This window comes from Monodelphis domestica, chromosome 2 (assembly GCF_027887165.1).
Source record: "Monodelphis domestica isolate mMonDom1 chromosome 2, mMonDom1.pri, whole genome shotgun sequence".
Taxonomy (NCBI): domain Eukaryota; kingdom Metazoa; phylum Chordata; class Mammalia; order Didelphimorphia; family Didelphidae; genus Monodelphis; species Monodelphis domestica.
Window position 1 is genome coordinate 527,987,379 of NC_077228.1, and position 19,738 is coordinate 528,007,116.

General features: G+C 53.4%; 1 protein-coding gene across 7 annotated transcripts in view; it reads left to right on the top strand.

Moving 5' to 3' along the window:
- The window catches only part of ETV5 (ETS variant transcription factor 5), a 55,907-nt gene that overhangs the window by 34,005 nt on the left and 2,164 nt on the right, over positions 1-19,738 (top strand). For 3 of the 7 annotated variants that reach the window (XM_016429361.2, XM_016429358.2, XM_016429359.2), the window contains exons 8-12: positions 4,672-4,916; positions 7,248-7,307; positions 14,066-14,134; positions 14,253-14,425; positions 19,080-19,181. In XM_016429361.2, coding sequence (XP_016284847.2) covers positions 4,672-4,916; positions 7,248-7,307; positions 14,066-14,134; positions 14,253-14,425; positions 19,080-19,181 — 649 coding nt within the window. The remainder of the gene's footprint in view (positions 1-4,671; positions 4,917-7,247; positions 7,308-14,065; positions 14,135-14,252; positions 14,426-19,079; positions 19,182-19,738) is intronic. The other 4 variants (XM_007485934.3, XM_056819863.1, XM_056819862.1 and 1 more) reach the window with 3 other exon arrangements.

The following is a 19,738-nucleotide window of genomic DNA, read 5'->3' on the forward strand; positions in this document are numbered from 1 at the left end:
GGTAGGCAGTAAGGAAACAAAACAAAAACTTGTAGCCCCTGCTTTCAGGGGGTTTATGGAAAATAATAATACAGTGGAAAGTATGATGGATATAGAGTTAGGGGACCCGAGTTCAAATTATGGCATTCCACTTAACATCTGTGTGACCTTGGACAAGTCATTTAATCTCTTGGGGGCCTTGGTTTCTTCATCTGTAAAGTCAGAGGAATGGCCTAGATGGCCTCTGAATTTTCTACCTCTAGCTCTGTGACCTTATGATCCTATAGGAAACATTCCACTCTCAAGTTCTATGGCAGGCTCTCCAACTACATGGTGGCTATGTGTTTTTGGCCCAGTCCCATACCCCACGGTTCATTACCATTATGATCTGTCATCTTGAAGGCAGTTATGAAGTTTTTAATGAAAATATTCTGAATATAAAGTAGAATTTGGTGGCAAAATTTCTTTTCTGATCAAAAAATGATTCTTCTCCTTTTCTTGCCCAATACTCAATTCCTCATTCCATCAACAAAAGCCATACTTGCCCACTGAACTGTCCCATTTTCATAGGGGCAGACTTCAATTTCTAAGATACTGTACCTACACCCGGTACCACGCCTTTACCCAGAACTGATGCCTTCAAATTTAATTTCAACCTTCTTGTGGAAAAGTGGAACATTCCATTGTCCCTGCTGTTCTAAACTTGGAGTAGTACTTTGGTGGGTTTTTAAAACTCTTACCTTCTGTCTTAGAATCAATCTTTTTTTTTTTAAAACCCTCACCTTCCGTCTTGGAGTTAATACTGTGTATTGGCTCCAAGGCAGAAGAGTGGTCAGGGCTAGGCAATGGGGGTCAAGTGACTTGCCCAGGGTCACACAGCTGGGAAGTGTCTGAGGCCAGATTTGAACCTAGGACCTCCCGTCTCTAGGCCTGGCTCTCCATCCACTGAGCTACCCAGCTGCCCCCTTAGAATCAATTCTTAATTATCAATTTTAAGACAGAAGTGCATTAATTAGTTCATGGCAATCAGACTTAATTGATTTATCAAGGGTCCCATAGCTAGGAAGTGTCTGAGGCAAGATTTGAACCCACATTCTCCCCCTTGAAGTCTGGTACTTTATCCACTGTGCTGCCGCTGCCTAGCTCTTTAGACGCCCATTTGGCATATCTTCTTTTTAAATATACTCTGGTGATTTGGTTCATGTGGCTATAAAAATAATGGATAAAGAGTCAGCAAAAAGTAATCTTTAGAGAAACCATATATAGGGAGCACCCCAAAATTCATATGGCTCAGGACCTTTTGTGAAGCCTTCACAGATATACCGTCTCAAATACTCGTTCTGTGCAAACGTCTGGGATTCAACGTATCTTCAAACTTTTCTTCAAATCCGATTTAAATTTTCAAAATTTTTTCAAAAGTGATTTCATTTCCCCTGCAGAAAACTGCTGGCATTTTGTACTGATGCCTTGAAAGGATGAGAAGGCTTCCTTTTCAGGAGTTTAAATTTGCCTCACAGCTCTTAGAAGTTTCACATTTCTATTTCTCCAAGGTTCAGGATTTGTTGCGTGCGTGCGTGTGTGCGTGTGTGCGTTCGCACGCGCGTGTAACTTAAACAAATCCTGGTCTTTCTCTTGCTATTCCATCTTGTCAGTAGGCACGTCGTATGCCCAAGCCTTCAAATACGTGCCAGCATATCTACGCTCTTGATCACCTTGCTGCTCTCTCTCGTGTTGGAGCTATCGAAATCGATTAAACATTTCTTAAGCCTTAAGAGGATGTTCTCTTTGCAGACCTTTAATATTTTATGGAACGGCAAAAGGCGAGCGAGGCGGGGTTGGCAGGCTGTGCAGAAGCGATCTTGGCGTTCAGATCGGAGCTGGGCAATGGCTTATCTCTTAGTCATCATGCAGGAGAAGAATAACCCTTGATTGGAAGTCTTGGATGACCAGAACAAACTTGCCGTCTCTTCTGGGCCTTTTTTGGGACGGATGTAGTTGACCTCTTCCACGCTGATCATTTCGATCCCTCTTGTCTAATTGCCATTAGCATATTGATGATACGCTTCCTTTTCCTTCCATTTCCTTGAAGGTGGCTGTATTTTCGCCACGCTTCTGAATTTGGCACTTTGGGCCCCAATGAAAGAATTAAATGGCGTGTTTTTTGCCCAACTTAATGCTCATCTTGGGACTGGCCGGTGGGCCTGGTGGCCTCCCGGGGCAGTTCTGTGTCCCGCTCCCAGTTTCATCGAATCCAGCTTCCTTCATTTCTGCTGTAAGCATTGTGTTTACTGTGTGTGTTGGCAGCCCTAAGAGTAAAGGAAATGCAGAAAAAGCATCTGGCGGCTTCATAATGTAAACCAAATGTCAGTGGCGTGGGCGAGCGCTTTGGAGGAACGGCCCATATAAAGCTGACAGATAAATAGCCAGTTCCTTAAATAAACGGGCACCGAGAGAGCCTTCATCTTGACTTGCTCAAGCCGGGCCTGGCCAGTGGTCCGAGCTCTGCTGGGGCTCTGGGGGAGAGAAGGACTTTCTTACCAACAGCAGGAGCAGACGGGGCACCCTGCTTGTGTTGTGTCCAGGACGCATTCAGAGACCCTTCGTGGGATGGGGGGGGGTTCAGCCAGAGGTCAGGGGACAGCCAGTCTGCCGGACGTAAGGGGGGCCGGAATGGAGCTGGCTCCCTCCTTTGTACAAATAAGAAAGTCTCCCGTCGGAGCTCCTGGCAGCCCTTCGATTTCCCCTTCCTTGGGCAGAGCCCTTCGCCCTTCTCTCCTCAGTGGCCCAGCCTGAAGCTTCTGGGCCGGCGTGAAGAGGCCTTCGCGGGCCGGTCAGGGATTTCTGGCGGGCAGCCGTCCGAAAGGGCCTCTTCTTGAATGGGCCGCACCCCGGCTCTCGGGTTTCCTTCTGGAAGGGAAGACGGACACGGCGGAAGTAGAGTAATCCCAGCCCGTCAGCTGCAGAGACTCCGGTTACAGGCTGCAGCGGCCCGGGGCCATCTTGGTGCCATCCAGAGCGACTGATGGAGAGAAGCTGCCTTCAGGGCTGGGGGCTTGGGGAGGAACCGAGTGGTGCAGGCTTGGGGAACGGCCTAAAAATAGGCCTAGGGAGGAGCCCCTCCTTCCCTCCCCCTCCTGCCCTCTTCACAAATCCCCTCCGAGTCCCTGGGCCCGTCCGCACTCCCCGTCAGACATGCGGGTGGTGTCCTCCGAGGCCAGAGACGTGTCCGTAGATGGAAACGGCTCTGGAGACGGGGCCGCGAGGCCTCCTGTAGCGAGCTTTGCCGTCTGGCGCACCTCAGCCACCTCTCGGTCTCCTCGTCCGTCGTCTAAAGTGACGCCGTTTGTGCCGGCGGCTGCTTGTTGGTGCTGCCTTAGGTGCACGCTCGGACACACCACCGGCCCTTCTGCCCTGCACGGCTGTCCGGAAAGGGCGCGTTCAGTGAAGTCACAGCCTCCTGGCTGGCCCAGCCTGGCTCCCCACGCGAACCCGAGGGCTGAGCTTTGAACCTCGTCTTCCGTCTTAGTCGATACCGAGCATTTGTTCTAAGGCAGAAGAGCAGTAAGAGCCGGGCCGTGGGGGTAAAGTGACCCGCCCAGGGTCACACAGACTTGAACCCAGGATTCTGAGCTTCCTCACTGCCTCCTCTCAATTCTTTTAAAACATTGAAAAGGAAATAAGGAGCCGATGAGAGCCCCAGGATGTGCCGGGCACGGATTTGTCCTTGTTCAGCCATTTGGTCGTGACCCCATTTGGGGTCTTGTTGGCAAAGATAACCCAAGCGGCCTGTCATGTCCTTCTCCGGCTCATTTTACAGACATGGAAACTGAGGCAGACACGGATACGGGACTCTCGCAGGGTCACACAGCTAGCTAGTCTCTAGCCAGGCCCAGCACTCTGCCCCTCCGCCAGGCACCCACGAGTGCTGGATTGATGTTGTTTTTACCAAACACTCTCTCTCTCTTGTTCTTCACCGCGACCAAAGCTAGTAACTACCTGAGGCCAGATTTGAACTCGAGTCTTCCTACTTCACAATGCCTCACCAGCTGCTGCGGATAATTAGATGGATTTGATTCAGTTCACTGAACAGCTTTCCTTCTGAAATGTGGGACATTCTCAGGGGACCCTTTGGGGGGGGTGCTTTGGTGGTGGTGGTTAGAGCCTTCCCTTCCTTCTTAGAATCAGTACTGTGTACGGGTTCCAGGGCAGAAGAGTGGTAAGGGCTGGGGGGGGAGGGGGTGAAGTGACTTGTCCAGGGTCACACATCCAGATTGGAACCCAGGACCTCCCCTCTCCATCCACCGTGCTCCATCTTCTGTTGCTTAAGCCTTGTTCAAAATGGTCGTGTCCGTATCCTCCAGATCACTGTCCCCGGCTCCTCCTCACCCTCAGTGTCCGGGTTTTGGCTCCTTAGTCCGTGTGTCCGTACAGATGGCCATTGGGAAGCTGAGAGGTTGCCCGGGCGGAGCTTGTCCAGACGTCTTCTGCCTCTGTGTCCTGGGCCCCAGGGGGGGTGGGGGGGGGGATGGGCGCGTGGCAGGCCCGTGAAGGAGAGAGGCTGCTCCCGGGTCCCCTGCAGGCTCTCCGGTGGCTGCTCTCCTCTCCCCCGTGGCCGGCCTTTCGGTGGAGCTCCGTAAAGCAAAGCGACCTTTTATTGGCGCTCCACAAAGCCCCAACTTCCTTCTCCCGCAGGTTTCAGAGACAGCTGTCCGAGCCCTGCCACCCCTTCCCTCCCGGCGACGGCCGCCCCGGCTACCACCGCCAGATGTCGGAGCCCATCGTGCCGGCGGCTCCCCCGCCGCCCCAGGGCTTCAAGCAGGAGTATCCCGACCCCCTGTACGAGCACGGCGTGCCAGGCATCCCCGGAGTGCCGGCGCACGGCTACCAGTCCCCCATGGGCATCAAGCAGGAGCCCAGGGACTACTGCATCGATTCAGGTGGGTGCCCCCGGGGCTACCCAGCTGCCCCAAGACAAGGCCTCGGGAAGGCCTCGTGCCCTCTCTGAGGGAGACAGTTCAGGAGGGTTTCGAGGGGCAGGTCAGAGATGGTCTGGGGTGTCCCCCACAGGACACGAGTCCCCCTTTGGAGCATGTCCCCCACAGGACACGAGTCCCCCTTTGGAGCATGTCCCCCACAGGACACGAGTCCCCCTTTGGAGCATGTCCCCCACAGGTCCCCCTTTGGAGGATGTCCCCCACAGGTCCCCCTTTGGAGGATGTCCCCCACAGGACACGAGTCCCCCTTTGGAGGATGTCCCCCACAGGTCCTCCTTTGGAGCATGTCCCCCACAGGACACGAGTCCCCCTTTGGAGCATGTCCCCCACAGGTCCCCCTTTGGAGGATGTCCCCCACAGGTCCCCCTTTGGAGGATGTCCCCCACAGGACACGAGTCCCCCTTTGGAGGATGTCCCCCACAGGTCCTCCTTTGGAGCATGTCCCCCACAGGACACGAGTCCCCCTTCGGCCTCCCTGCTAGATGGGAAGCACCAACTAAGAACTACTCCTGGGCATTGCCAAGGACTTGGGCAACGCTCTAGAGCCCCGCGTCTCCATTCAGACGGCAGGTTTAAGCCAGGCCTCTTCACGCAGCAGCCTCCTTCCCGCTCCTGCTGCTCCGTCCCTCCTCCCGCCCCCTGGCGGCTTGGGTGACAGTCAGACGGGCAGAGGGAACGGAGGGACAGCTCGCAGGGTCCCTGCAGGGCCTTCCCGCCGGTCCCCCGGAGACAGCCTGTTCCCAGATACAAGCTCCGTTAGCACCTCCCTCTTGTGCTGCCCTGTCATGGTTGCCTGGAGCCTCCGTCCTGCCACCCCGGAGAGTCTCCGGAGAACTTCACACAAGAAGTTCGGCCTGGGGGGCATCCGTGTCCCTTCTCTAATGAGAAGGTTCTGAGAGGGACCCGCCATTCAGAGCTCGTCTGTGCCGGCTCTCCCAGGAAACACTCCGCCCCAGGCCTCCGAAAGGTGGCGCGGGGAGGCGGTGGGAAGATCGCTGTTGGGGTGCATTAAACGAGCATTTTAGAGCCCGACCCAGGCCATGTTTGAAAATGAGCCAGTGCCCCCCTTCGGGCAAGTGGCATGAAGGGGGCTCTTAAGCAAAGGGGGAGCAGAAATGTGTCTTTTAGTCTCTACAGACCAACTTCTGCTTTGCCACCCAGGCAGTGGGCCGGGGCCCGTTTCGCACTTCAGCGCTCTTATGAAAGGCAATCTAGAACTCTCCACCATCCTTCTAAGTGCAGGCACGTCGTCGAGGGGCTGAAGAAGGGGCTTCAGGCCAGAAACGCCCCCACGCCCCCGGCTGGGACCTCCCTCGCTGGGTTCCGTGGCCATTCTCCTCCAATCCTCCGGTGCTTTTCCTCGGAGCTCGTGTGACCCAGTGGTTGTGCTCCTCTGGGGACCTCGGAAGCCTGTTTTTAGCTGTCTTGTTTCTTAAATGGATTTTTAGACGGTTTAAAGCAAGATGTCCACGTTACTCCGATCCGAGCCCTATTTTTGTGGCTCAGCGAGCGGGAAGGCGGGGTTTGCACACACACGTGCGCAGATGCACTCCGCCCTTGTTCCCGGTGGATGATGTGGCCAGGAGACAGCCACAGAAGAAGGCACTCGAGTGTGCTTTCGGTCCCCGTGAATACCCTTAGAAGATGGCTGAAACGGCCTTGCCAAGCCCTACAGATCTCCCAAGCCTGCTCGCTTTAGGCCCGTCTTTAAATCTCCTAATCTCTTTAGGTCTAAAAATACTCTGACCTCTGAATGTGAACATCGCCAGTAAAATGGAGCAGATGGGCCACCTCTGGAGCTTCTGGCCTTCCCCAGCCGTCCCAGCAGCCTCTAAGGAGTCGCTGGGCCTTGGAAGGCGGCTTCTTTCTCTTCCTATCAGCCGCTTCTAAGGATGGGAGGCACGACTACAACGTCAGCATTTCCACAAGTTGTAGAACAAACGTGCCCCTGCCGGCGTTCTTGGGGTCCTTGGCTTGACCTTTGGTGCCCCCAGGATTGCCCCTGATGCCCAGGGTGTAGTCTTTGGCACGGTGCCATGTAAGGGGCGTCGGCTCTTAGATTCTCCGCCCTGCCATCTTGAGCCCATCTGCGAAGGCATCTGAGTGACTCTTCATGCGCCGTGGGCCTGAAAAGGCCTGCGCCTGTGCAGAGGAGCTGGATGCCCAGTGGCTAGCTCCCCGAGCCGCCCCCCTCCTGTGCCAGGGGATTTCTGGTGGCCAAGGCACGTTGCGATGGCGCAGCACGACTGACCCTGTTTTGTGCTTTGCTTTCAGAAGTGCCTAACTGCCAGTCATCCTACCTGAGAGGAGGTTACTTCTCCAGCAGCCACGATGGTAAGGAGTTCGCCTTTGTGCTTGAGGCCAAGTCAGCCTGGAATTGTCCGTGTTAAAGGCTAGCATTCCCTGCCACACGCTAAGCTGTGGTTACCTCACGGGTCTGGAAGCGGGTTTCGTAGCCACAAGAAGCACAAAGGGGGCTTCTAAGGCTTGGCTTGGGCATGGGGAGGTCAGATGGGAACCCCGTTTGTCTGTCTCCTCTTGAATGAAGAGGAACCTTCCCTAGTTCAAGGGCCTGATCTCATTCCCCAGCCCAGCCTCCTCTCTTTAGCTCAGGGCGGCCAACTTCTCTAGTCGCCAGGCCGGTCCTGGCACAGTAGGCACGCTGGGCCGGGGAGTGCCCGCTCCCTGTCCTCGGGCCTCTGTCGCCTGTCCCTGGGCCGGGCGTATGGCGGATCCTTCATACGTTTGCGCCACGTTGAATGAGATGGAACCTGCTCGGAGGCCCGCCTGGTGTTGGGCCTCCCGATCAGGGATGCGCCGGGATGGCCTTCGGATGCCCCCAGGAAGTGTCGGGGAGGACTCGGGACACGGGTGGGAGGGAGGACTGTCGCTTCTTTCTGTGCGGCTCCCTTCAGTGGGGAGCGTCTCGTGAAGGGTTTGAGGCACACAAAGGCCGGCCTGCAGGGAGTTCCTGAATGATGCCCACTTAGATTTGTCCTCGGCCGGCCACGCTGGGTAACGGTAACAGAAAACGGATCGGCCCGCTAGCTCGCCGTTCCTGTGAGAGGGCTGCAGGCCCAGAGGAAGCCGTGCAGAGCGTGTCGGGGAGGAGATGGGGCTCGCTTGGACGTCTCCTCGCTGTGGGGAGGGTCCGGGCTCGGTGGGCGGAGCCTCGGGGTCCTGCCCTCCCTCTTCACTTCCTTCAGACCCATTTCCTAGCTCTGTGACCCCGAGCAAGTCCCTCGACCCCGATCGCGGAGCCTCCTTCGTCTTAGGATCGGTGGTGCCGGTGGGGAGCATCCATGCTCGCACCGAGGGCTCAGGGCTGAAAACCCCGTCAGGCTGCCCGTCACCTGCTTTACTCTCCGAAGGGCCTGAAATTGCGAGTGTGGGCCCTCCGGCCTCCCCTCCACGCGGGGGAAGGCTGCCTTCCCCGACCGCTCCGAGCCCCCATCAAGCCCATGGGAGGGCGCCTTGGCCGCTGGAAGCCTCTCAGCCCTGCCCCCACCGGCAAAGCCAGCTCTGGGGCAAGAGGATCCTCCCAGTCAGCGCCCCTCTTTGTGCCTTCTCGCTTAGCCCCCTTTCCGTAGAATTGGCCTCAGGGGGGTGGGGCGGGGGGCTGCTCTTCTCACCAGGGTCCGGGGTAGGTGGCAGCCCCAGACGTCGTTTGAGCGAGCGTCTGGCCTGGCCCAGGCTGGTGCTGAGGCGTCGATAACTGCCCCATGGGGGGGTTGGGGGGGAAGACTGCGGGCTGGAGATGGTGTTGGGGGGGGCGTTGGGCCGCTCCCTGCACACAGCCTGATCGGCGCTGCCTTCCCCTCACCCACTTCCATCCCCCCCACAGACTTCGGAAGTCAGGCGAGTTCTGAGAAGCCGACCTAAGCGCCTGCCTTCCCTGAGCCCGGCGCGGTTTTCCCGTCCTTGGACGGCGCGCGAGAAGCAGTTAGAGAACGGAGGCTCTGCGATTGCATCTGCGATCAGTGGATCTGGGCGATACCATCCCCTCCTGGGCGCCGCCCCAACCCCTTTAATGCTTCTCTTGACTATTTCGCTTCCTCCCCAAACTCCTTCCTGTCCACAGGCAGCGCCGGCTAATGCAGATTTAACTGACGTTTCGGCTGCCAGATGTTTCAGAGGCCCGAAACCTCCGAGGAGGCCAGGAAGCCGTGCCTCCCGCTTAATTTAGACTCCTTTTCCTCGCTGTGCGGGGCGTGTTTTGGTCTTGGGGGAAGGAAAAGGGCCCTAAAATAAGCTGCTAATTTAAGCGGGCTGCACCCTTCGGAGTGTGGCCATGGACTCTCCCAGTCGGGTCCCGAGGAGCGGCTTTCAGAGCTGAAGCACAGCATTAGTGGCGAGGAACAGATGTTGGAGAGAAGGTGTCATTCGGCTCTACCTGCGGCCTTGGATGACAAAAATAAGAGCACTGAAAGCTCTGCAACACTTGCTGTGTCGACAGGGTGTCCCCAAAGTTTTAGTGCAGTGTTGAGGGCCTCAGTGCCCGCCCGTGTGTGTACATGAACCCCCGGGAAAGCGCCGCCATCAAAGGTTCCCAAGCGGGTGGGTCCTCCCGAGGCAGCGGTACAGATGGGAGTTTGAGCAAAGCCTGGGACGGAGGACCTCATGAGACTCAGAGGAAATGGAGAGTCTTGGGCATCTGGAGGTGGTGGGATGCCCACTCAAAGAACAGGCTTGGATGGTCCAAGCGTCCGGCCGGCTGGCCCTGGGCTGTTCAGCCTTCGCCCCGATGCGGTGGGTAAAGCATCCTTTGGCGTGTTTGGCACATTTGAAGATGACGGAGCTGGGAGGGAGAGATAAGAGCAAAGCCAGTGACAAAATCCAGATGGATCTTTACAGGCTCAAGCATTGGGCAGCCTCAAAGAAGATGAAATTCAAGAGGGATTAATTGTTGTTTTTAAATTATTTTTTACAATTCCTTACCTCTTGTCCTAGAATTGATACGAAGTATCAGTTCCACCGTGTAAGAGAGGCAAAGACTAAGCAATTGGGGTTAAGTGACTCGTCCAGGGTCACACAACTAGGATGTGTTTAAGGACAAATTTGAACCCTGGACCTCCCATTTCTAGGCCTGGCTCTCTATCTACTGAGCCACCTAGGATCAACTTTTAAAGAAGCTATTTCATCATAAGTACAAAATGGTAGCCTCATGGTTAACGAGTAATTTGTTTGAAAAAGATCTGGAGGCTTTAGTGGACTTCAAGCTCAGAACTTGACTCCAGAACCTGATACAAAAAACAATTCAAATGTAGCACCTTGTGCCTGGGTTTCCAAGAGCAAGGAAGTGGAAGAGAGGATCTGCCATATCGAACCCTAGAAAGACCATGCCAGGGTTGTTTAGTTTGTTTCTGGGCATCATCATCTAGGAGGGACATCAAGAAAGCTGCAGTCTCCAGAGAAAGATGAGGAAGATGTTCAGGATGATGAAAGGCTTTGAGGCCAGTTGTGTGTGGGTGTTTTCTTTCAGCTTTTAGACTTAAAGAATTAGTTATTCTATTGTCACCTAACTTCTATACCTCCATATACTTGAATAAATCTCTATCAGTGTCTTTAAAGATAATCCATACCCCAACAGGAGTGGCCCTATTTAGAGATCAAAAATGGCAGCTTCTGAAAAAATCTTCTAGATCCCTCTTGATAAGAGAAATGCAAATTAAAACAACTCTAAGGTACCACCTCTCACCCATCAGATTGGCCAATATGACAGGAAAAGGAAGTGATAAATGTTGAAGGGGATGTGACAAAATTAGGATACTGATGCATTGTTGGTGGAGTTGTGAACTGATCCCACCATCCTGGAGGACAATTTGGAATTGTGGCCAAAGGGTTTTAAAATAAGGCATACCCGTTGATCCAGTAATACCACTCCTGGGTCTGTATCCCAGAGAGATAATTAAAAGGGGGAAAGGACCTACTTGTACAAAAATATTTAGAGCTGCTCTTTTTGTGATGGCAAAGAATTGGAAATTGAAGGGACGTCCATCAATTGGGGAATGGCTGAACAAAATGAGGGTGATGGAATACAATTATGCTGTGTAAGAAGTGATGAACGGGATGATTTCAGAAAGAGCTGAAAAGACCTACATGAACTGATGCAGTGAAATAAGCAGAACCAGGAGAATGTTGTACATAGTTAGCAACAATAGTGTAGAATGATCCGTGTCCTAGATTTGGCTACTCTCAGCAATATGATGATCCAGGACAATTCTGAGGCACTTATGACAATGCTGTCCATCTCCAGAGAAAGAACTGCTGAAGTCAGAATGCAGATCAAAAACTACAATTTTTCACTTTAGTTTCATTTGGGGTTTTGGCTTTATATGATTATTCTCTTACAAAAAAACAGTGTAACAATAATTTTTAATGGCAGCTTCACCCCCAAGGATTTCTAGGTACTTGTCCTCAGGAGGGAGGATTTTGTAGATTTATTGGCATTTTTTATTATGGGAAGGGTGGAGAAAGGGAAGCTAGATTTATGTTCTATTTCCAGAGACCTAACTTCCTCCATTTCTGTCCCTTAAAACAATTGTGCAGTGGCCTTTCCCGTCCCTCAAGATCTGAGTTCTATAAACACCCCAGGAACTGCCTTAAGAGAGGCTTTTGTTCATGCTAATATAAATGTAGAACAGAGACCTTCTGATCTGAGAAGATTGAGGGGGAGGAGAGGGAGTCTCATTTTGTTTTGTATAAAGGGGGGGGCAGGAGATGGACATTCAAGATAGAGAGCCACAGGGAAACCATAGTCCTGTGAACTCTGGACTTTTCATTTCAGGGGTCGATCCTGTATTTCGAGGACTTAAGAAGTTCAGGAAACTTCTTACTGCCTCCTTAGTGGGTTACTCTGTTTTGGAGCTCTGAATCCAGTAGACCAGATCTCGCTGCAAAGATCTTTCCACCTTTCCGATCGTCTTCTTGTTCTCGGGTCATGCCATCTGCGTTTCTCCCTACCTCCCAACCCCCCTTTGAAAAAATGTTAAAATTCCTCTCAGTGGTACTAAGTAGATGGGCGAGAAAGAGAAGAGAGTTTCAAATGGCTTATGCTAACAAGAAAGAGATCCGAACCTCTGGATGGAACAGCTTTAGGGACATTCTTCAAATGTTTATTTTTCTTAAAGGAGAGCCACGCTTCTTTTCCCCCTCTTCACTGTACTTCTTTAGTCTTTTTAAAAGAAATTTTATTCTGAACTTATTCACGCAACAGACTGGACATCTCCATATTCTAATAGAGCAGAAAAACAGTTGTACATGAAACTACAAGTCTTTTACGCACAGTTAGTTAGTTGACTTTTCTTTTTTATTAGATAATAAATTCAAACCCTCCTGCTTGGCTGGCCTTCTTTTAAGACTTGCTTTGGTTCTTTTGCCCCCTCTCTGTTTTTTAAACTTTTCCCTTCCCTCTCAGAATCAATGCTGTGCCTTAGTTCCAGGGTGGAAGGATGGTGAGGGCTAGGCAATGGGAGTTAAGTGACTTGCCCAGGGTCACACAGCTAGGAAGTGTCTATGGCCACATCTGAACCCAGCACCTGCTGCCTCTAGCTAGATCCGGCTCTCTATCCATTGAGCCAACTAGCTGTCAATTTTTTTTTAAAACATGCTTCAATGACCTTTATTTTTTTAGGCAGGATGTTGGTAACACCATATTCCAATTCCTCTCCGTTTCACATCTTGCGTCTTCCTGAGGTGGTGCTACTTTAATCAGACTGTGCTAATTGCACAAAAAGAGGGAGCCGCCACATTTTCTGCTGCATGGGTGTTCCCTTCCCTCCCCTCGGGGCAGATGGTCCATGAGGCAGTGGGTGCTGTTGGAGGTGCTCTCCAACCTTTTTTTTTAAGTCACTGATCTTGTCAGAAGGGATGGAAGGTAAGGCTTGGAGTCAGAAAGGTTTCCAGCACTCTCCCACTACTTCTGACACTTAGCGGTGTGAGAAAGTCACCAGTGCTTGGTGTTTGAGCATGTAGGGGACAGTCACAGTCTTCACAGGGGAGAGCGTTTCTCATGCCATGGAACTGGAGCTGGAACGTCCTTTGCATTCCTGTGCCTCTGGTGTGACCTGGGAATGGTGGGGGAGGTTAGACAGCCCCTTCAGGATCCTAACAGGAATGCCAAAGCCCCGGCACGCCAGCTCTTCTCCTCAGCCTCTTCCTTGTTCTCCACAATTTCCTGCCTGTCTTGGAAAGCCTTTCTATTTCTTCTCTGTTTCTCTTTAGAGAGAGCCGTGACTGGCAGCTCATTGATCCTGCCCGGGACCTCTTGAACTCATTCCGATTTGTTCACAAGTGTTTTTCTCCGGGCCTTGCGCTATTTTGGTGGTTTTTTCCTGGGTTTTTTTTTTTCAACAATCTCATTCTTGGGCTGTCTTGGGAAAACATTTTGTTTGACAAATTCCATGCACAAGATTTGTTTTTTAAAATGTTCCTTAAACTCTGGTTCCTTTATGGGAAGTTCTAAGGAAGATGGAAATGAGCGTTTGCCAAGCAAGAGGAGAGCAGGGCATGGGTTTGTGTCAGCTGACTCCAGGCAGGCCGATGGACAGGAATCGCGCTTTTCCGAGACAGCCCAGTTTGAAGTGTTTGAGTGGTGGTGTAAGGAAATGTGTGGTTAGCTCCTATCTCCCCACAAGCTCTACCACTCTGATAGCGGAGGCGGATTCCATTTGGCAACTGTTGCTAAATCAGCTCTTTCAGAACATGAAGGCAAAAGTCATTAGAAAACCCTCAAAAGGAGGGGGCAGCTGGGTGGCTCAGTGATTGAAAGCCAGGCCTAGAGACAGGAGCTCCTGGGTTCAAATGTGACCTCAGATACTTCCTAGCTGTGTGACCCTGGGCAAGTCACTTAACCTCTTGCCTCGCCCTTCTTCTGCCTTGGAACTGATACCTAATATCAATTCTAAGACCAGAAGGTAAGGGTTAAAAAACAAAAACAAAACAAATCAGTATCTGGGCCTCGATACAGTAATATCATATCAGGAGATTGTTTCCTCTTATTTTAGTCTTCAAAACCAAGGGTTTAATGCAGAAATAAGGAGAGATCGGTAAAAACAAAATGTTTTGTTTCTTTTTTCTCTAAATCTCACCAGGTTTTTCATGTGAAAAAGATCCTCGATTATACTTTGATGACACATGTGTTGTACCGGAAAGGCTGGAGGGTAAGTTAGCCCCACCTGAATGACAGAGGGAGGGGGGCCAAACAAGTTCATGACCCCCCTCCCCCCCATTGCCTTAAAACCTTGGAATTGCAGAGTTCCATTAATGTCTTTGTCCAAGCAGGCAAAGTCAAGCAGGAGCCCACCATGTATCGGGAAGGGCCCCCTTACCAGAGACGGGGCTCCCTCCAGCTGTGGCAGTTTCTCGTGACCCTCCTCGATGACCCTGCCAATGCCCACTTCATTGCCTGGACAGGCAGAGGGATGGAGTTCAAGCTGATTGAGCCAGAAGAGGTAGGACTCAGCCAGCCAAGCAGGCTGATTATTGGCTTGATTCTAGCTTCCTGTTCTCTCTGCATTTGGGCCAGGCTGGGACCCTGTTCAGCCCCTCCTGCCCTTCCCAGTTGAACTCAGTGCCTGACCCCAGAGATCTCGGAGGGTTCTTTGGATCACTGCCCCAAAGGCTTTGAGGAAGCCCTCTTCCGCAGTGGCCCCCTCCTGAGGCCACGACAGTGAGCCGGGGGGTGGCTTGGGTCTGAGCCCCTGCGAACTCTGCCCCCGCCTGACCACCCAGGCTCAGCCCCTCTCTGGTGTGCTTGGTGGCCTGGGTCTGCTTCGCAGCGATCCCAGCGCTGCGTGGTAAACAGCCCGCGACTTTCCCTTGTTTACTAAGACGCCAGCCGCAAAGGCCTCCGCCTGGAGCCACTCCCATGTCCTCTGGCCCCCCAGAATAGACTCCGGGCTCCTCGTGAGCAGGGAAGGGGCTTGCATCGCTGCGCCCCCTTCCTGAGGGTTCCATGAATCCAGAGCCTGGATCCAGCACCCTCTAGAAAAGCTGGCGTTTTTCTTCCAGTTGTTCTGACATATAGAAAAGTCTGGGAGAAGAAGAGAAGGAAGAAGGAAACCGAACTATCGGGCACAAGAAGCTGACGTGTTCTCTGTTATATTTTTGGGCTGTGTGGCCCGAAGCGTAAAAAAATCACCGTTTCCTAGAATATGCTCGAACGGTGGAAAGTTAACACAGTTTTAGCACATTAATAGCAAAATCTGGCGTGCGAATGAATTCAACTCGGCAAACACGGAGCACCTGCTGCCTGTAGGATGCTGTTAGGCGCTTGGAGAGCTACAAAATGGTGGTAAAATAGAATCCCTGACTTCATGGAGCTTAGAGCGAGCTGATGAGCCTTAAGAGTAAAGAAGACTTGGGAGGGGGCAGCTGGGTAGCTCAGTGGATGGAGAACCACACCGAGCCTTGGGTTCAAATCTGGCCTCAGACACTTCCCAGCTGTGTGACCCTGGGCAAGTCACTTGACCCCCATTGCCTAGCCCTTAGTGCTCTTCTGCCTTGGAACCAATTCATAGTATTGAGTCTAAGACAGAAGATGAGAGTTTAAAAAACAAAAGAGTGAAGGAAGACTCAGACCATAGGGCAGCTTCCTTAATGAGGCACAAGGGGGACACCTTGACTGTTGGGTTCAGGGAAGGCTTCATGGAAGAGGCGCTGTGAGTTTGGCTTTTAAGATGGGGCTCCGCTGTCCAAGAAGGAATGCAGAGAAGGACCTTCTGGGGAGGGACGGCATGGCCAGAGGCCTTAGGCACGTTGGGGGACGGTCTCCGTGCAGCACAGAGCACACACTGGAGAGCCGCGGAAATGAGCCCAAGTCCCTCGAGGGACGACTCCCAGGCGTGCACATTGGATGGACCAACGTGAATCGTGTTTGGCCCGTCATTGTAAGAGATGCGAAAGTGGGTTCTTGGGAAGCGAAATCGAGTCCTGTTGGGGACCGGACAAGAGGGACGCTTGGGTTCTCCTCACGTCCCTTGTCACGAGAGAGCATCCTGCTGCCTCCATCAAGATCCAGGCCAGCCCCGGAGCCAGAGGGGTGATGACGCGAGTCCCGTCCCTGGTCAGTACCCAGAATGGATCACGGTTCTGGTGGAGAGAGATCCAGAAGCGGAGTGGGCCTCCCGGGGGGCTGTGGGGAGAGCGCCGGGCTCCGAGAGCTCCTTCAGCTTCTTCCACTAAGCGAGGCCACCTGAGGCGCTATCGAAGGCTGAAGAGCCACGAGAGCTGGACTTAGTGGCTTGCCCAGGGTCGCACAGCTAGACCATGTCTGAGGACAGATTGGAACCCGAGCCCTGGCTCTCTCCCTGAGCCGCTCAGCGGCTCCCTCAAATCTCCGTGTCCTGGGGGGTGGGAGCCCCAGATGCTGCCAAGTCCCGGAACCTGGAAGGAACACCTTGGATTGACTGTACGGAGACATCTCGGAAGCAGTCTGGAGGGTGAAGCCAAGCACGAGGAGGTGCTGAGCAAGGACTCGTCACTATAGCGACCGGAGCTACTGGAGATACAGCATCCACCCATGGGAGCTCCCCCCAGAGCTCTACGTCTGTGAGGAACGCCAGTGAGAGCTCGCCCCGGGCTGCCCTTCCCTTTCCCAGGCATCGTGAGGGCCAGAGCCGGGGCGGGCAGCGACCCTCCAGGATGTCCAGGGAGAGGGACGGGAGAGCTGCCTGCTGGTCACTGTCCCTCTGCCCTCCGGGTTGAGGTTTTCTTATTTGTATCTCCTCTTCTTCCTGGTTTGCCTTGACCAGAGAGTGGTCCTCTAGTGGCCAGCGCCCCGAGGAGGAGCCTCTCGGGATGCCGGCGTGACACGTGGAGGGCGCGAGCAGCCTGCCTAGGAAGCTGGTGTTGGAATCATCTGAAAAGCGTGTGATGAGACTTGAAGAGAGAACCGACATGACCACCCTGGTGGCCGCGGCCAGGGAAGAGGCCTCACAGAAGACTGATGGGAGGCTGTAAGCAGGAAGGAAAGTAGTGCCACAGTGGTGCAGGCCCCCTTGTTCATTGGCTGGTGGAGCCATCCGTGTAATGAGGGAATTGTTTTTCTAGAGTATTTTGAGGTTTTCCTATTTTTTAAAGCTGTTTGACCACTTGACCTTTGTGCTAAATTCATACCAGAGATGGACAACACAGGGCGTGGCAGATGATTAAAGCCAAAATTAGAGGACTGCTTTTTCTTCAGCAAAAATTAAATTGCTTCTCTGAATTCTGAAAATGTCATTTAAATCTCTGTGAGAGCAGCTAGGTGGCTCAGTGGATAGAGAGCCAGGCCAGGGGTGGAAGATGCTGGATTCAAATCTGGCTTTAGATACTTCCTAGCTGTGTGACCCTAGACAAGTCACTTAATCCCCATTGCTTAGCCCTTACTGCTCTTCTTTAAGTATCTCTTTGAAGTGATACTTAATATTGATTCTAAAATGTTAAGTGTTAGAGGGGAAAAAATATATATATCTCTGGCCCCAGCACCTTGGACAGTGCCTTCATGTCTATTTGGTGCCCTTGCCTCTTCCATATCTAAAAAATAAATTGAATCAAGGCACAAATTCAAGATGGAAGACCAACGTTTCTCAAGAAATGTTTCATTTGAGAGGGAAGCTAGGTGGCTCAGTGGATACAGAGCCAGGCCTAGAGATGGGAGGTCCTGGGTTCAAATGTGGCCTCAGACACTTCCCAGCTGTGTGACCCTGGGCAAGTCACTTGACCCCCATTGCCTAGCCCTTACTGCTCTTCTGCCTTAGAACCAATACCCAGGATTGATTCCAAGATGGAGGGTGAGGGTTTAAAAAAAAAAACACAGTTCCATTCGAACTCTGATACTGCTTCTTTTACACATATGGTGGCGACACGGGCACCAAATGGACGTAGATGGACATTTTTCTTAGCCATTGAGTATTTCCAGTGCGCTATTAACAGTTCATTTTCATTTCTGACAAGGAATGGGGACATTCTCGCTTTTACACCTGGTTTCTTCTCTCCCCCAGTAGAAGGCAGGTGTCTGGAGCCCAAGGACTGCTTTGGTTTAGTCTTTGTTCCCCCCCCCCCCCCCCCCCCCCCGGGCCTTAGAGCTGTCCATAGCAAGAGCTCAGAGTAGAGGGTGAGGGCTTCATTCCCTCCGGCGACCTCCCTGCCCGCTACAGCTTATCTGACACTGAGTTTTCAAAAGCAACAAAGGTTTCCAACCAGTCAGTCCGCAATGACTTTGTGTGGGAAATGTTTCCAAAGACAGCAATAACTCCTGGCCAGCCTGCCTTGAAGAGCTCTGCCGGGGACGGCTGGGGCCTGGTTTATTCTCCGGAATTCCACGAGGGGATCCTTTTAAGAAAAAGCCAGAATGCTGAAGGGCGCCGGGCTTTCAGGGTCTCTCCGTGCGCCGCCTCCTCCTCGGCGTGGCTGCGAATGCTTCCTGGCCGTTGGAGATGCTTCCTGGCCGTTGGAGATGCTTCCTGGCCGTTGGAGATGCTTCCTGGCCGTTGGAGATGCTTCCTGGCCGTTGGAGATGCTTCCTGGCCGTTGGAGATGCTTCCTGGCCGTTGGAGTCCGCTGGCACGCCCAGGCCTCGGATGATGGCTCTTTCCGTCGTTGGGCCTCAGGTGGCCTGGCTGGGATTGAATGCACTTCAGCCCTGTTAATCTTTCATTAGCTGGATAATGGTGCTCCACGCGTTCGGGGCCATTCCGGAGGTCCCCCGGGAGCGCCGGATTGGACGGCAGCAGCCTCCGACCATCTGATGGCTCTTCACGGGGGAGCTGCAATCCGTCAGTGTCTTCCAACCGCTCTCCAATCTTGTTAGGATTGAACTTTTGTTCTCTGAGCCCATTAGCAACTCACTAGTGTGTTTCTAATGTTTCAGGGATGACCGTTCTAATTATTCCTTATTGACGGCTACAGAAACCACAGCACTTACGGGCAGCGTGCTAATGGGCTCTGGGCGCTGGTCAATAATTCATCCGTGGAGGAGCAGGAGGGTGCCGGCCGAGCCCCCGCCGTCTTAAAGGGCCCGCGGCCGCCTTTCCTCCAGGCCCCAGTGCCGGGGCCAGCTGTGCAGCAGGTGGGACGGCCTCCGTGCCGGGTCGTCCGTCACACTCTGCCTTCTTCTCTTTCCAGGTGGCTCGACGGTGGGGCATCCAGAAGAACCGACCCGCGATGAACTATGACAAGCTGAGCCGCTCTCTGCGCTATTACTATGAGAAGGGCATCATGCAGAAGGTAGGGGCCTGGCTGGTGCTCGGACCGTGGCACCCCGGAGGCTTGGGGGGACGCAGGGGCGCAGGGAAAATGGCCTCCGTGACCCGGGAGACGAGGGAGAGGAGGGAGGACTTTTGTACTCAGCCCAGGGCCCGGCTCCCAGGAGCCAGCAAGGCTCGGATAAACTGGAAAGCCCAGCGTCTTCTGGGCACGGTAGGGATTGGAGCAGAGACGATCTCTGTGGCGTGGCGAGGCCTGCGTGGCCGCGGCTCCCTTGGCTGGGACCAAACGCGCAGCCATCGGAAGGCTATTTGAAGCTCTTAGCCGGGAGCAGGCCTTGAAGGACCCCGTGAAGTCCCCTGAGTGGCCGGACAGCACGTGAGAATGTATTAAAGACCCCAAATCAGGCCGCTGCAGACGGGAGTGACGCGACGGTTCTGGGGTCGGGTGGCTGTCGGAGCCGGCCAGTTCCCGCGCCCTGAGGTTTAGTCTTGCCGTTCTTCAGGTAGAGAAGGTGGCCGGACGGCTTCGTGTCCACACAGCTGCCCCGAGGGCCCCTGTCCGCACGCCTCAGGCGG